The sequence below is a fragment of the Rutilus rutilus genome, assembly GCF_951802725.1.
Source record: "Rutilus rutilus genome assembly, chromosome: 25".
NCBI lineage: Eukaryota > Metazoa > Chordata > Actinopteri > Cypriniformes > Leuciscidae > Rutilus > Rutilus rutilus.
In genome coordinates, this window is record NC_140229.1 from 6,657,399 (window position 1) to 6,673,469 (window position 16,071).

Here is a 16,071-nt window from a genome sequence, read left to right on the forward strand (position 1 = left end):
CACAGAGACAGGTGTGATTCTTCAGGACACATTTCAGATGTAGGAATATTTTATGATTGCTATTCAAAAGAAATATAAGATATTGCCACTATAAGTGCATTTAACTAAATATAATTTGTTAAAATTGAGTCGGATTTGTGTTTTAAGCATTTTTGCTTCTGCTCTGCAGTGAAATGCACGAGCGAGCGCGTTCGCGTTCTTCTCCCACACAGATGGGCTCAGGACACTTTGAGTGCACTGACCTCCGATCTGTGATGTTTGTAAGCTTGGTGTTGGCACGAGGCCCGGGTATTTGAGCGAATCACTGGACTAGAATAAAGGCATTGAAGAGAGCAAAGCCTCGCCTTCCCGGGAGCTCCCATTTTCCCAAGTCCTTCCAAGCTCCCACCGCAGCCCTCAGCTCTGCGCCGGGTCCAGGTCCACATCCACATCCGCACTCATTCCCGTCATGAATTCCCTGTGGACATGTTTGCTTATGTTCAGTCTTCGGCTTTTATTAACGATCGCATTGAAAGTGGATTCAAACTATCACACAAGTCCAGGAGAAAGTGATGAGGTTGACTACATGGACCCATGCAAAGCTGGTAATAGCCTATATAACAATATGTTTCTAAACTAAAAGTTTGTTTTGTTTTGTCTTGTTGCTGATGTTATTTTGCTTTGTTTAATAGCCTACTGTTTTGTATTATTATTATTATTTGCTTTGTTTTGGTTAAAGTTTTGTTTACATTTTTTTTGGCTTAAAGTTGTTTTGTTTTATTTTGTTTGCTGTCGTGTTGCTTTATTTTATATTTAGTTTTGGTTAACATTTTGTTTTATGGTTTGTTTAATCTTGCGTTGCTTTTTGTCATTTGGTTGTGTGTTGTTGTTGTGCTGTGTTGTTTTGTTTTGTTTTGTTTAGCTGTGTCCTGCAGGACAGCATGAGATCTGGGACAAGTGAATGGGATCCTGGTGGTTCGGCACCTCCCCCTATCCCAACTCAGAAATCAGCATCCTTGGGCAGAGTGTGTAGAACTAAAATGTTGCCTAATTTACAGCACAAAGCATTAGTTACCCAACCAAGTTTTGATGACCTGTAAAAGTTTAAACCCTAACGTGACATCTAACTCAGACAAAAGCACCAATTCTTTGAGCTAATCTTTGTAATTGCAATAGACAGCAGATTAAATGTTGTTTGGACTATTAGAACTGAATTTAATACTAGTATTGTTTACATGCAGTTCTCTGTGAAAATGTTCGCACAAGAAAAATAGCTACATATTTACTATTTATCATTTTCATTATTGCTGGAGTGCAAATTCTTTATTAGTACTACTACTACTATTATTATTATTCATTATTAAATCAGCACATTTTCCACTTGCTTACTTTTAGAGGCAATGTTACTGAGTCAGTGGTCAAGCGTATGTGATTCCTACCTGCTGATGAAATCATTAACCTTGTGGTATTGATTTTGACTAATTTAAAGGACAGTTCACCCAAAAATGAAAATCATCTCATGATTTACTCACCCTTAAGCCATCAAGCCAGATATGACTATCTTCTTTCAGACGAACACAATCAGAGTGATATTAAAAAATGTCATTGCTTTTCCAAGCTTTATAATGGTGGTCCGGATTTTGAAGTCCAAAAAAGTGCATTTATCCACTATTAAAGTGCCCCACACGGTTCACAATGAAGGCCTTCTGAAGTGAAGTGATGCGTTTGTGGAAGAAAAATATCCATATTTACAACTTTATAAACTAAAATAACTAGCTTCTGGCAGACGGCCTACGGCCTAAGTCGACTTGCGCCAAAAGAGTAACACTTGACGCGATGTATGACGTCGGATGTAGCTAGTAATTTATTTTAATTTAAGTGTTAAATATGCATATTTTTCTTACACAAATGCATCACTTCGCTTCAGAAGGCCTTTATTAACCCCCTGGAGTCGTTTGGATTACTTTTATGATGGATGGATGCACTTTTTTGGACTTTTATGATGGATGCTTTTATGATGGATGGATGGATGGATGGATGCACTTTTTTGGACTTTTATGATGGATACTTTTATGATGGATGGATGCACTTTTTTGGACTTTTATGATGGATACTTTTATGATGGATGGATGGATGGATGGATGCACTTTTTTGGACTTTTATGATGGATACTTTTATGATGGATGGATGGATGGATGGATGCATGCACTTTTTTGGACTTTTATGATGGATACTTTTATGATGGATGGATGGATGGATGGATGCACTTTTTTGGACTTTTATGATGGATGGATGGATGGATGGATGCACTTTTTTTGGACTTTTATGATGGATACTTTTATAATGGATGGATGGATGGATGGATGGATGCACTTTTTTGGACTTTTATGATGGATGGATGGATGCACTTTTTTGGACTTCAAAATCAGGACCGCCTTTATAAAGCTTGGAATGCCAGGACATTTTTTTAATATACTGTAACTCATATTGTATTCGCCTGAAAGAAGAAAGTCATGTAAGAGAAGCGCTTAAAAAAAATTAGTTGAAAGGCATTTGAATTTACATATGAATCATTTATGTTTCTGACAGGGGCTGCCTAGCATTTTGGACAACTGTTCATTACCCTCACAGCATGAAGTGGGCTTCAGGCCATTGAAACCTGTCAGGAATTTGGTTTGGCCCAACCAGCATTAAATTGAGACAGTTAATTTGATGCTAACAAAGAGAAGAACTGAAATGGGAAATTGGAAGAGGAACAACTACTGCTGCTGCCATGTAGCGGTAATGACTAGATTCGATGGAACAAAAAGAACAGATTTTAAAGGAATTTTCTTCCATCTTACGTATGTAAAAACCCATCGCTTTGCTTCAGAAGGCATTTATTGTCATATGGATTACTTTTATGATGGATGGATGCGCTTTTTTTTAACCTTCAGAAACTCAGGCACTATTCAATGCCATTACAAAGCTAGGAAGAGCCAGGATATTATTTAATTTAACTCTGGTTGTGTTAGGCTGAAAGAAGAAAGCCATATACACCTAGGATGCCTTGTTGAGGGTGAGTCAATTATGGGATCATTTTCATTTTTCTGTGAACTTTTACTTTAAATGTGAAGGCCTGTCTTTGCATCCCTTTTGCTGAAGGGAATTGTTTGGATTGAGAAGAAGGGGAAGGTGAAAAGTTTGATGTCTTTAAAGTTTTACCTGAGACCTGGCAGTGTATCTCAATATTGAACGTTGATAGATTTTGTGTCTGTACACTTTAAATTTTGAGCAGAACAACAGTGAAGATGGATGCTGATAGTGACACATGGCCGTTTTTCTGTCAAGCTGTTTAAACAGCAGATTTAATTTGAACCTTTAACTGGGAACTGCTTTACCTCAAAATTGGTATGCTGTGACTTGCTTCTTCCTTCTTTTGACACTTGGAGAACAGCGTGACAGGAGGGCGTGAGTGTATGTTTTTATATGCATGTTCATAGATTTGACAGCTTTGGGTGAAAAATTCAAGCAAGACAAAATTATACTCATATATTTTTTGGTTTGTTTAGTAAACATTTCAGGCTTAATAAGATCTCCTGTCAGGCTGAAAATACCAGGGTAAAATAATAAAAGTGCTCCCTGCTGCCTCAGAGTCCATAAAACTATGAATTCAAATTCCAGACATGAATGTTCACAGCCACTCATGCAGAGTTATGATGTCTTTATACAGAATATAAAGGATGAAAACAATTAGTAGAAATAAAAGCCATGGTACCAAAATAAGGTTTTATTGCATTTAGTAAAAAAAAAAAAAAAAAAAACTTAAATCATTTTTTTTTAAAAAGATATTAGTTAACATAATATATATTTCATGTGCAAGCAGACCAACATTACAGATGATTAATCTTAATATTTTGTCCAATAAAACGTTCTCTAGAATGACGTGGTTCCATCTTCCTAATAACACACAAACTAGGGATATAATAGCTATTGGCTATTTAAAAAGCCTTTTATTCGATTTGATTTGATTTTACAAACAAATTGTATGAGAAAGCTTTAAAGGGATAGTTTGAATTCTGCCACCATTTACTCACCCTCATGTTGTCCCAAACCTGTAAAGAAAGTTTCTTTCTTCTGTTGATCACAAAAGAAGATATTTGAAAGAATGTTGGTAATGAATCAGTTGATTTTAGCTATTGACTTCCATAGTAGGAAAAAATATATGGAATTCAATGGCTACCATCAACTGTCTGGTTTCCATCATTCTTTAAAATATATTATTTTGTGTTCAGCAGAAGAAAGAAACTCATACAGGTTTGGAACAACATGAGGGTGAGTAAATGATGACAGAATTTTTATTTTTGGGTGAACTATCCCTTTAAGCTTTTACAGAAGGACACTTATTGATCTTTAGATGTGTCTGTGTTTTAACACTGTCGCTCTTTCATCCATCTTTAAAGACCTAATTAACAGTTATGAAACTTTTCTTCGTTGCGAAAAACCTTACTTGTCCCTTCACTTATGGATTATATTTTAATATACAAACAGAGACATCCGTTTAAGGATGGTGGTGACTTAAAGTTTAAAGCTCTAATCAATATAAAGGATTAAAAATCCAACAAACAAGAAAACCAACACAGAAAACCCAAAGCGGATTTTCCAGACACGGGAGAATTACTAGAATCACAAACTCGTTCTGTTACCGCCAATACAGAGGGACCATCCGTGCAATTACTGTGCTGTAAGTCCCTGAAAAATGCAAAAGTGTCTGCTGAAAGGCTGCTAATAGGTTCTTAGAAAAAGTAACACAAATCCTGTTCATTTAGATTTGTAAAGTGCCTTTTAAATCCCTCCATTTTAAAGCCACTGCACCTGCACTATATAATGGCTTCTGCCTGCATAGGGTAGCGTTAATGATCAAAGCCCTGGAGAAAAGTCTCTAGAGTCTTTTTCTGGAAGTTGGCGTTGGTTTGTGGTTCTTTTTCAAAATCTCCCTGCAATCTGACCAGCCTGTATGAGAGTCATCTCATTAAAATCTGATTTGAGACTGGTATACAAGTTGCAGGTGTGACCCCAGAGCACAGATTTAGTTTTTGGGGACCTGTGAACATCTAACAAGAACCTGAAACTGGGCTGAAAGCTGCTTCTCATCATGGTGATGTTCCCCCCCTCATCAAGTCTCACAGGGTTGCATGTTACTTGACCTTGAGAAATTCAGCCGGTGATTTATTGTCATCTTTGTTTAGCTGCTTTTCTAGGGGACATAGCCTTAGATGAGGAGGACTTGCGCTTTCTTAAAGCAAACTATATGGATGTTACAGAGAATGACTCTTCTAACTTCCCTATACCTGATTCAGGTGAGTACGGTTGCCAAGCACAGACTGCTGCTATACCATGCAATGATATTCAGTGCTGGGTAGTAACTGATTACATGTAATCTGGATTACATAATCAGATTCCAAATATTAAGTACTTGTAATTAGATTATATTACATTGTAAAATACTCTTAATCATGATGTATAGCTGTGAATCATATCCAGTGACCTTCACTAATTATTGATTCTGGAAAACTGGACAAAAAAACAAACAAACAAACAAAAAACCTGGAAGACATTGGCCATTGGTGACTGAGACAGATCAGACACACAATTAAGTTTTAAGGCACTAATCATGCAGATTTTGCAAATTTGCTACACTGTGTAATGTCACTGCTGTTTATGTGCTTTTTAATGTTTCTTTATATAATGCAGGGATTCCCTTTTTTTGTCAGCCAAACCCCTTTGACATAAAGTGTTTAAGTTAATTAAAAGAGATTTTTTTAAGTTTATATTTAAAAAATTTAACAGCACGGTTCCCTGATGGTCAATTGCCATTCAGGTAAACAAATAAAATATTTCATCGTTTTTTTAGGGCTGACCTCTTTTATTTTGATAGTTGTTATTTTAAAATGATTTATTTTAATTTTACATCATTAAGATTGAATTAATTATCTTTTCATCAACTCACGAACACCCTGCACAAACCTCAATTTTGGAAACCTTGATGTAATGTGATGTTTAATGCATTTCATGTTGTTAATAACAAAGTAGGTATGGTATGCTTTTTCTTTAGGTCAAAATTAAGTAAAAATGTAGTCTGATTATATTACCTAAGCTAAAATGTATGATCTAATTGAATACTCTACAGACTACAGTTTTCCTTATGTAAATTATAATTGATCTAGCCAGCACTCATTATTAAATGAATGTGTAATGCTTAATTCTGTGCAATCAGGCCTTTACAAACTTCATGGAATAAAGTAGACAAGTACATTTTGTCTGAAGCATTGTCTTTGCCCTAGCAAACAGATCCTCAGCTAATAGCAGTGCAAAGGACCCAGTTTTGGCCAATCGACGCCTTCTACGCAGAAGGAGAGCAGCCACAGCCAGACCTGAGAGAGTTTGGCCGGATGGCATAATACCCTATATTATTAGTGGCAACTTTAGCGGTAAAGCCCCATGTTTTGTTTTTTATTTCATAATCTCCTGTACAGTATGTGTTTTTTTTTTCATAATGTTGAATGTTCCAGTGTAATGTCATTTTTCCAACTGCACTTAACATCATACAAAAGCTCTAAGCTTAACACTAACAAAATTCTACAAATCCAATTTAAGATTAGTCTCATCATCCTTTGTAATTTTTCATTAGTTTTATCTAGATGTCCTTTACTGATTTAAATCAAATGCCCTGCAGGCAGTCAGCGAGCTATTTTCAAGCAAGCCATGCGTCACTGGGAGAAACACACTTGCGTGACCTTCAAGGAAAGAAGCACGGAGGAGAGTTACATCATCTTTACCATCCGGTCATGTGGGTAAGTTCATGTTCTGAGTTTCTTTGTAGAGAGACTACTGTTGCTCACCTTATTGACTATTCCAGTTTCTCCCTCAGTCCCCGATGCACAGAAACTCCTCCCTGCCAGCATCCCAAAGCTTCAATCATTACAGCAGTTTCCTTGATTTGACTTTCTATAGGCAACAAGTGCACAAGCAAGTTTTTTTCTAGAGCAAATCTGGCTCCCAGCATGTATTATGCAGTCACTGTGAATTGACACAAATCGTTTTACAGGATATTCAACACACACACACAAAAGACATTATTGTCTAACTAGACACTATTGCAGCTAGAACTGTGTGAATGTGTCTTTGCAAAATCAATGTCTAAATAGCTTGGCTATTGGTTAACATAATTCAATTGTTTGTTTAATTGCCATTAAGAAGGTAAATAGGGTCAGTTGTGATTAAAAACATAGCTCTGTTACTTTTCAGAGTGACCACACATACATACAATTAATATAATAATACAATAATTTTAATATAGTTTTAATGTAATTATACAATCCTAAGAAATCTGATGTTGTTTTTTTTGCCTAGCAGATGATAAAACAGGTTAAAAGGTTCTCTAGACCTGAGCCATACACTATTGTTCAAAAGTTTGGGGTCAGTAAGAGTGCTGTAAGAGCGCCTTCAGGCGCCATTTTCGAGTAAATTTAGTTTTTTTTGAAAAACCCACTTTTGTGAACTACTCCTAGGTTTTTGGCCTGATCGGAACCAAACCACTGCAGAAAAATCAAAATTCACGAAATTTAAATTCACGGTCGCTAAGGGAAACCAAAATGTTCGATGTGACCGGGGCCACTTTTACTAAAACAGTTCACATAACTTGTGAACGGAAAGAGATATTTTCGCTAAACTCGGGACACAATCTGAGGTCACAAGAAAAAAATCGTAACGATTGGCCACTTGATGGCGCTATAACAGGGAAAAAAAAAATCATGAAAATGGCTATAACCGCACCCAACCGTTTGTCCGATGAAAATTGGCATGCAGTGTCTTTGTCCAGGGCGCCATGATAGTCTGAGAACATTGGCGTATCTCAAAAACTAAGTATGCATCATCGGCACAATGCCCTGTAGGAGCCTGAGAAGTTTCAAGCCAGCGTTTTTCATGGAAGTGACCTCCTTAGACTGCCGAGTCAAACGATACCAAACATGCCAGGTTTCGCCTTATAGTTTGTGTAACGGTGTCATTTAGCGCATAAAAAAACTTGCGATTATCTTCGAAACCGTTAGTCCGATCGAGACAAACACTCAAATGTCAAAATTATGATAGGAACTGACAAAAAAAATCCAATCAATGTAGCCCATGGATAATTTTTATGCTCTCATAAATATAAGTGTCTAAACTTCAAAACGAAATGAGATATTTACAACAAATTTGACACACATATGTATGGGCACACTTTGAGGACACCTACTAAAAGTGGTGGAGATCAGGCAAGACATGGTGCTATAACTGTCAAAAATATTTGACATTTTTGTCATATTTTTCCTTAGTAAATTGCCTGTATTGGCTGTAAATGGTCTTTTCCATCTATGATCTAAGTGTATTTGTTTTTTTGGATCCCCATTAGTCACTACCTAGGCAGTGGCTACTCTTCCTGGGGTCCCAACAAGTAAAAAATACAAAACTACATTTAATCAACAACAATAAAAAGTCAAGTCAATGAAACATACTAACCCAACAATCATTCCAAATATCAAAATCAACAATTTACAATATATTGTGCCATTAAATGTTCCTTTAAATATTTTTTTAAAACTAATTTTTCTTGTTAAAAAATATGTAATATCAATGGTAAATCATTCCATATTTTCATTCCTCTATACATTATAGTTTGTTGTTTTGCAGTGGTTTTCGCAACAGGAAATAAAAAATATCCCTTTTATGCAAAAATTATGACTAGTACTACTATACAAAAGTTGAGAGTGCAGGACATTAGGAACTCTAGACACAGAAATATTTCTTATAAAACAAAGCAGAGAGACAATCCTTCACCAGTGCATTCTTAGTATATTAGCCCTTCTATTACAGTTTAAAGTGAGTCGTTTCGCTCTGGTCTGGACTAATTGTAATTTTTCTTTTAGATACATTTTTTGTCTTTACTTGATGCACTTGACCACACCACTGGGCAATCATCTAAGAAAAAACCATTGTTTGCACAATTTTAGAAATACAGTGTTGAGAACCAACTTATTATTCCGTACCTACTTTATGACCAATTGTATTTCCTCATCCAAAGCAGTAGACAACTGCTTAATTGATGTTGCAGGTAAATATAATGTTCTATCATCTGCATACATGACTGTCCATGCACACTTTAAAACATGAGGAAGATCATTGGTCTTAACTTCCTTGAGGCACACCACATTGCAACTCTTTCACATCTGAATAACTTCCATTATAAAATACACATTGTCCCATTAGACAGTTAACTTTTTAACCAATGTACAGTATGAGAAGTAAATTTGTAACATCAGTTTATCCAGCAATAATTTATGATCCAGTACATCAAAAGCTGAGCTAAAATCTAACAATACTGCTCCTACTAAGTTATTGTCATCAATCTGTGCTCTCTCAATAATGCATATTAGAGAGTAAATTATTCTCCTTAAAGAATAATTGAATTTACTCACAAACTATTTGCTAAAAACTGGTAGCAAACTTATTGGTCAACTATTATGACCATTACAACCCAGTGCTGCATTTTTCTGTAGATGAATAACCTTTGCATCTTTCCAAGCTGAAGGAAAAATCCTTTTTTCAATACTGATATTAAAGATGTAGCAAACTGGTTCTGCCAAACAACATTTCTTCTCTTAATTTATCAACTTTATTTATGAAAAAAATCATTAAAATAATTTCCAATTTCATATGGTTTAAAAATGAGTCACCTGTATCAATAAAAGTAGGAATTTGACTTGATTTCCTATCCATTATTTCATTGAGTGTACTCCACATTTTTTTACAATCATATTTACATTGACTTATTTTAATTTTGTAAAACATTCTTTTAGTTACTTGATTTCTTAATTTGCAATAGACATCCCAATCCTCCTTGTTCCCAATTCTGTTTGCTGTACCCTTTGCCACATCTCTACTAGTTAACTAATTAACAATCCATGGTGCCCTAACATTCTTCACTGTACATTTTTTCATAGGCACATGTTTTGTCTTGACTGAATCTCTAATATGATCTTTTATAAATTACTTTTGGTTTCCTAAGTTTTCTAAGTGTTTACATGCTTGCTAAATAAAACATAATATCTTTTTATGCATGTGCTTAAAGGCCTTAAACCGCTTGAACCCCGATAAATGCTGCCTGCAGCTTTAATTTGAAATGTTTTTGAAAGAAGTCTCTTATGCTCACCAAGGCTACACTTATTTGATCAACAAAAAACAAAAACAAACACTGTTTTTATGGGACTGAATGAATGATTGACGCAGAGTGTAGTAAAAAGATGGACTGTGCTGAAGTTTTCATGGCTCTAACAGCCATGTCACTCCACCGCAGTTCCCAAAAGAGCAGGCCATGTGCTGCCTGTGACAAAAACATCCTTGCTTTGGATTCAGTCAGCACAAAGCCTTTTTTTCTCAGCAGAGGCAGATCCTGACCTCAAGGTCTGACCGACTATAGAATTGGCTGCATTCAGCTCATTGTGTGTCTCACAATAACTCAAAAGGCTGAAGGATGAACTTAATTGTTGTCATGCTCAATGGTTTTCGAACAGGTTTCTCAAACATCTTCTACCCTGCCTCGTTTGTTCAGATAAACACCACTTATCTTATTACATTCACCAATTCTGCTAATATTTGGTATAAAAATACAGTAAAACACTAATATGATGAAACATTTTATTTATTATATTTTATTGTAACAGTTCTAGGTTGAATTCACGGTTACTAGTGCTTTTCTGCTACACTAGGGGGCGATGTCCTCAGTTCTGAGGGGGGAGGATGCGGATATAAGCAGAGAAGAAGTGAAGTTAAAGGAGAGGCAGAGCCCGTCTACGGAGAGCCTGCCCACTCCCTATTAAGTCCTATTGTACCGAATTTTGGTTGTAGTTCCACCAGAGTTCCACTGGGGGCGATCGCCATGAGTGCAAAATGAATGGGAGTCTATGGGGCTAGACGGCTAAATGTGTCTCTTTCACCCGATTGCCGTTGAGAAATCTCAGATTTGATTGTAGGTTTTGCAAGTTCAACATGGGTTATAGGTCGAAAGTTGAATGAATGAGTACTTATGTCCTTTCGATTTCTTACAGGTTGAGTTGTTGTTGCCCATAACACGCTAATGAACGCTGATTGGTCAGTGAAGGACTGATTACGACCAGAGATGCCGCTTGATGGCATCGTGGCATCCGAAGCGGGACCAGAAACAAACAAAGCAAAAACTCGTCTAGCACGTGTATTTACCTGTGTCAGCTGTGTTGTCGATGCCTCGAGAGAAAAGAAAGTGCAGAGCGCAAAAGCACCAGAGTGACTGAAGGATTGCCATAAAGCAGTATCTCTGGTCGTACGATGTGTATGACGTCATTGACACTTTAAAACATTTTTTTAAGCAAATAAGTGACTCTAAAAAATCTAACACCCAGCAATGTGTAATTTCTTTGCATCTCCTTTCGAATACAACATTCAAATTACTAGACAAAAAATCATATCCTGAGAAAAGTGGATTTTGGTTGGTATAGCGCCATAGACCTCCATTCATTCTGCACTCGTCCTGTGAGCGCCCTCATATGGAATCAGAGAGGAACTGCAACCAGATCAGAAGCCGGAAGTGTACTGAGAGTGAAACTTCTCGCCTTATTAGACATTCTCTGGGAGAGGTGACAAAAAACATGGGGTGCTTCTCAATTCTTATTTGTGCATCCTTTTCCTTTCCTCGCTTCCTTTCCTCACGTCTGAGCTCCACCCCCTGTAGGATGCGAGGGAAGGCTGCAAGGAAAGAAAATGAGGACGGAGGAATCGAATGAATGCTTTTTTATACATTTGAATGCTTGATCACTCGAGCATCACTTCACAGCGTCATCAGCTGCGCTCAAAGGATCTGCCCTTATGTTGTATTAGTTTGGTTATTTAAGAAATTCATTATAAATAATAATAAAGCAAGATACCCTGTTGAAATATGTGAGATGTGTGGTTTATATAAACTGCAAAGGTAAAGTATAAATTAAAATTGTGACCGATGTGAAGGGGGAGGAGAATTTATACGTGCGTCACGTTTAGTCAATAAGCTCTTCCGCAAAGGATACACCTGTGTATCCTCGCTCATGACTCCTCAGGAAGCCTCCTCACTCCTCGATCCTCGCCTCCTAGCGGTGCTATTAGAGAATTGAGATGTCCTTCAAAATGGCTGAGCTCGGTCGGTTTCCGGGTCATAGGATGGAGGACGGAGGAGCGAGGAGACGAGGATTGCATAAAATACTGTATACAATTCTATATAAAACAATTAAAATGTAATGTCTAATGTTAAAATGTATGTTTTTTTTTTATGTAACCTTCTAAAAAAAAAGAATAATTTTTGCAATTTTATATTTATTTGAAAGAATTAAAATAGCAGTTTCATGTCTATCCTTGGATTGTTCTACTGGTTGAGGTTGATTTGAGATTTAGAAAGTATGTAATTAGTAGCTAGTAATTTATTCCTTTTTAAACTTATTTACCCAACACTGGTGGAAACAATGATCATTTTTTCTTTCAGGATTTTTTGATGAATAGAAAGTTCAAAAGAACAGCATTTATTCGAAATAAAAATCTTTTGTTATACTATAAATACAAAGTTCTGTCATGAAACTCTAGATGGCGCAGGCTGATAGTTCCTTAACTCAATCTGTTTGCAATCACATCATTATCGATAGGGAACAGCTGATTGGTTCCCTCTGTATCAGTAGCCAATGAGCTTGCTGCTTAACCTTCAAATACTTGGTCAGCATTTGCTGTAGCGGTTGCAGTGTGCTTTCAGAAACCCTCCACCTTCCCCAGCTCCACCTGTTTAGATCTGCTACGGGTTATTCATGTATGCTATATTGTACAGCAACAGCATGTCTTACTTGCTTTTCAGCAGCAATAACAGCAGCAGCAGCGTAGCAGATCTATTCTGCCATGACCAAACATATCAACATTGTCATATCCATTACCATGCTAAACACTCCAAGAGCTGTCATGACAGAAATGTCTTTTAAACGGTAGAGTACCTTAATGTGAGAAGAGAAGAAAGTAAATATACAAACATTAATTTGACTCTGTTTACCAAATGCATCTGCTAAATATGTTCATTAGTGTTTTCTAACCCCACGTTGGCTTCTTTGCAGGTGCTGCTCATTTGTCGGGCGGAGGGGTGGAGGTGCACAGGCCATATCTATCGGGAAGAACTGCGACAAGTTTGGCATCGTGGTGCATGAACTCGGACATGTCATTGGATTCTGGCACGAGCACACACGACCCGACCGGGATGAACATGTTAATATATTTCGAGAAAACATCCAGCCAGGTATAAGAACTATCTAAGCCTCTGGTTAACTGGAATGACATCTCATACTTCTGTTTGCTTATAGTTGCTACTTGTAACTTTTTATGCATTATTCTATATCTAAAATCCAGAATAATACGTAATTGTATGGGATTCAGTGGAAGTGTTTGTTGCATTTTACAGGTCAGGAGTACAATTTCGAAAAGATGGAGCCAGACGATGTGGACTCGCTCGGGGAGGTTTACGACTTTAACAGTATCATGCATTACGCCAGAAACACCTTTTCCAGGTTTTGACTCATAAGCATTTAATGCACTTGTACACCACTAGATATTATTATTATTATTTTAGAGATAATTGGATAATGTATAACATACAAATAAATACCATTTCTGCTAAACACCACTTCAGTCTGATTATGCAGCCTCCCATTGACACTTTTATTATATTCTGTGTGTTGATTGGAGAATCATTATTATAAAGAATTGTAAATATATTAAGATTAAATGGTAAAACTTTACAATAAGGTTTCATTAGTCAAAAATCTAAATTCTGTCATTAGTTACTCACCCTCATGTCGTTCCAAACCATTAAGACTTTTTCATCTTCGGAACACGAGTTAAGATCTTTTTGATGAAATCTGAGAGCTTTCTGTCCCTCCATTGACAGCTACACAACTGACACTTCAAAAAGTTCATAAATAAATCATAAAACTAATCCATATGAATTGAATGTTTTTTTCCACATTTTCTGAAGAGACTCGATCACTTTATATGATGAACAGAAATTGTTGAATAAAGTCGTTTTTTATTTTGTGCACAAAGTATTCTCGTCACTTCATAAAATTAAGGGTGAACCACTGTAGTCACATGGACTATTTTTACAATGTCTTTACTACCTTTCTGGACTTTGAAAGTGTCAGTTGCGTAGCTGTCAATGGAGGGACAGAAAGCTCTCGGATTTCATCAAAAATATCTTAACTTCTGAACAGTCTTACAGATTTGGAACGACATGAGCCTGAGTAATTAATGACAGAATTTTCATTTTTAGGTGAACTATCCCTTTAACGACATGAACTAACAATAAACAACACTTCTACAGCATTTATTAGTCTTGGTCAATGGTTATTTCTACATTTGAAGAGTTCAGATGCAAAAGCCTCTAAGTGCCATCTGAAATTTTCTTCTAGAATGATCATTTTTATCAAGCTTGTATATTTAAGTTCAGTAATTTCACTTAAATGGCAATGCAAATGACCTATTAATTGTCATTTAAGTGAAATTACTGACTTTAAATATACAAGCTTTATAAAAATGATAATTCTAGAAGAAATTTCAGATGGCACTTAGAGGCTTTTGCATCTGAACTCTTCATTTACTAATACAAAGTTGTATTTGTTAATGCTCTGTGAACTAACATGAACAAACAATGAACAATTAGATTTTTACTAACTAATGTTAACAAAGACTAATAAATGCTTGAAAACTATTTTGGTCATTGTTAGTTCATTCTAGCTAATATGTAAATGAATGTTAACAAAATGAGACCTTATCGTAAAGTGTTACTATTTAAACAAAAATAAAAAAAAAAAAATATCAATTTCTACACTAATTCTAAATGACAGGGACATCATTGCATGTGTTAGTGTCTTAAAGTCTTGGCGCGCTCAGCGACTGCTGACTAACCTGTTGTTAGTGGCTTGAGGATGGAGATGCAGCTAGCTGCTCGGTTGTTTAGGACAAGAGGAAGGAATCCAGACAGGGAGCCAAGGCTGAAGTGCAATTAGACTTTTGGTAGAGTGTCCTTTGGTCAGTTCTTTGGGGTCTTACAAAACTTCTCTGAACTAACCATGTTGAAAACCTGCAAACAGTTTGGAATCAGTGAGGCTAATTCTGGTGTAGTCTTAATTCATATTCAGGGTTGGTGTGGTCAGCTTCTGTAAAAGTCACTTTATTCTACATGACTCAGTCAGGGTTCCCACAGTCATGAAAAAACTATAAATGTCAAGGGATTCTTTTATTTGTATTTTTTTTTATGAATTGGTACTGTTCTGTTTTCTAGTTTGCTGAATGCTGACCTAGTTATTGCTCTTTGTGTGGAGTAAAAAAGTTGTGCTCGTTTAGTTGGTTCCTTTTAATGAGTCAGTTAAAACTATTTACAAACTGGTCTGAGTGATTCGCTAGCAAATTGGTCTGAATCTAGGAATCTGGCATGGTTTCTCTCTGATTGTTATGTTTAGTGTTTTGAAAAGTGGCCCCTGTCCTATGGCCTCTCAACAAGGAATATTCACATTGTGCGGTTTTACCTCCAGCATTTTGCAGTCAGGGGATCCTGGAACTAGGCCAAAATAAATAAAGCCCTTCCAGGCTTTTTTGTCCTGGACAATTGCAGGGCTGGAGTGCTGTTGTGCTCTGGCATGCAGGGTGGGCTCCAGGGAGTCGGAGTCTAGGGAGGCAATGCTTTAAACTCTGCTCTGACCGCTCTGCGTCCGCATGCTGGCCATTCAGGGTGCTGTCATCATGGGAACTGGTGAGAGTGAAGACAGCACAAGCCAAAACCTATATATATTGGGCAGATGTCAATCAAATATATGTCATAGGCAGATATTTTAATTTAGGAATATTGGCATTGGTTGGAGTGCAAGCTGGATCTCTGATGTCATAAACATGTACAGTGGCCCCAAAACGTATTTGGACACTTAAACATAATCACAAATGTTTCTTGAGTACTAAATCCATATATTAGAATGATTTATGAAGGAT

At 36.6% G+C, this 16,071-nt stretch overlaps 1 protein-coding gene across 2 annotated transcripts in view; it reads left to right on the plus strand.

The window, feature by feature from the left end:
- The window catches only part of bmp1b (bone morphogenetic protein 1b), a 35,261-nt gene continuing 19,190 nt past the window's right edge, over nucleotides 1-16,071 (plus strand). Inside the window, exons 1-6 of one of the 2 annotated variants that reach the window (XM_084401043.1) lie at nucleotides 1-584; nucleotides 5,208-5,318; nucleotides 6,303-6,449; nucleotides 6,695-6,812; nucleotides 13,152-13,330; nucleotides 13,493-13,598. In XM_084401043.1, coding sequence (XP_084257169.1) covers nucleotides 449-584; nucleotides 5,208-5,318; nucleotides 6,303-6,449; nucleotides 6,695-6,812; nucleotides 13,152-13,330; nucleotides 13,493-13,598 — 797 coding nt within the window. In that variant the 5' untranslated portion in view covers nucleotides 1-448. The remainder of the gene's footprint in view (nucleotides 585-5,207; nucleotides 5,319-6,302; nucleotides 6,450-6,694; nucleotides 6,813-13,151; nucleotides 13,331-13,492; nucleotides 13,599-16,071) is intronic. The other variant, XM_084401044.1, reaches the window with a different exon arrangement.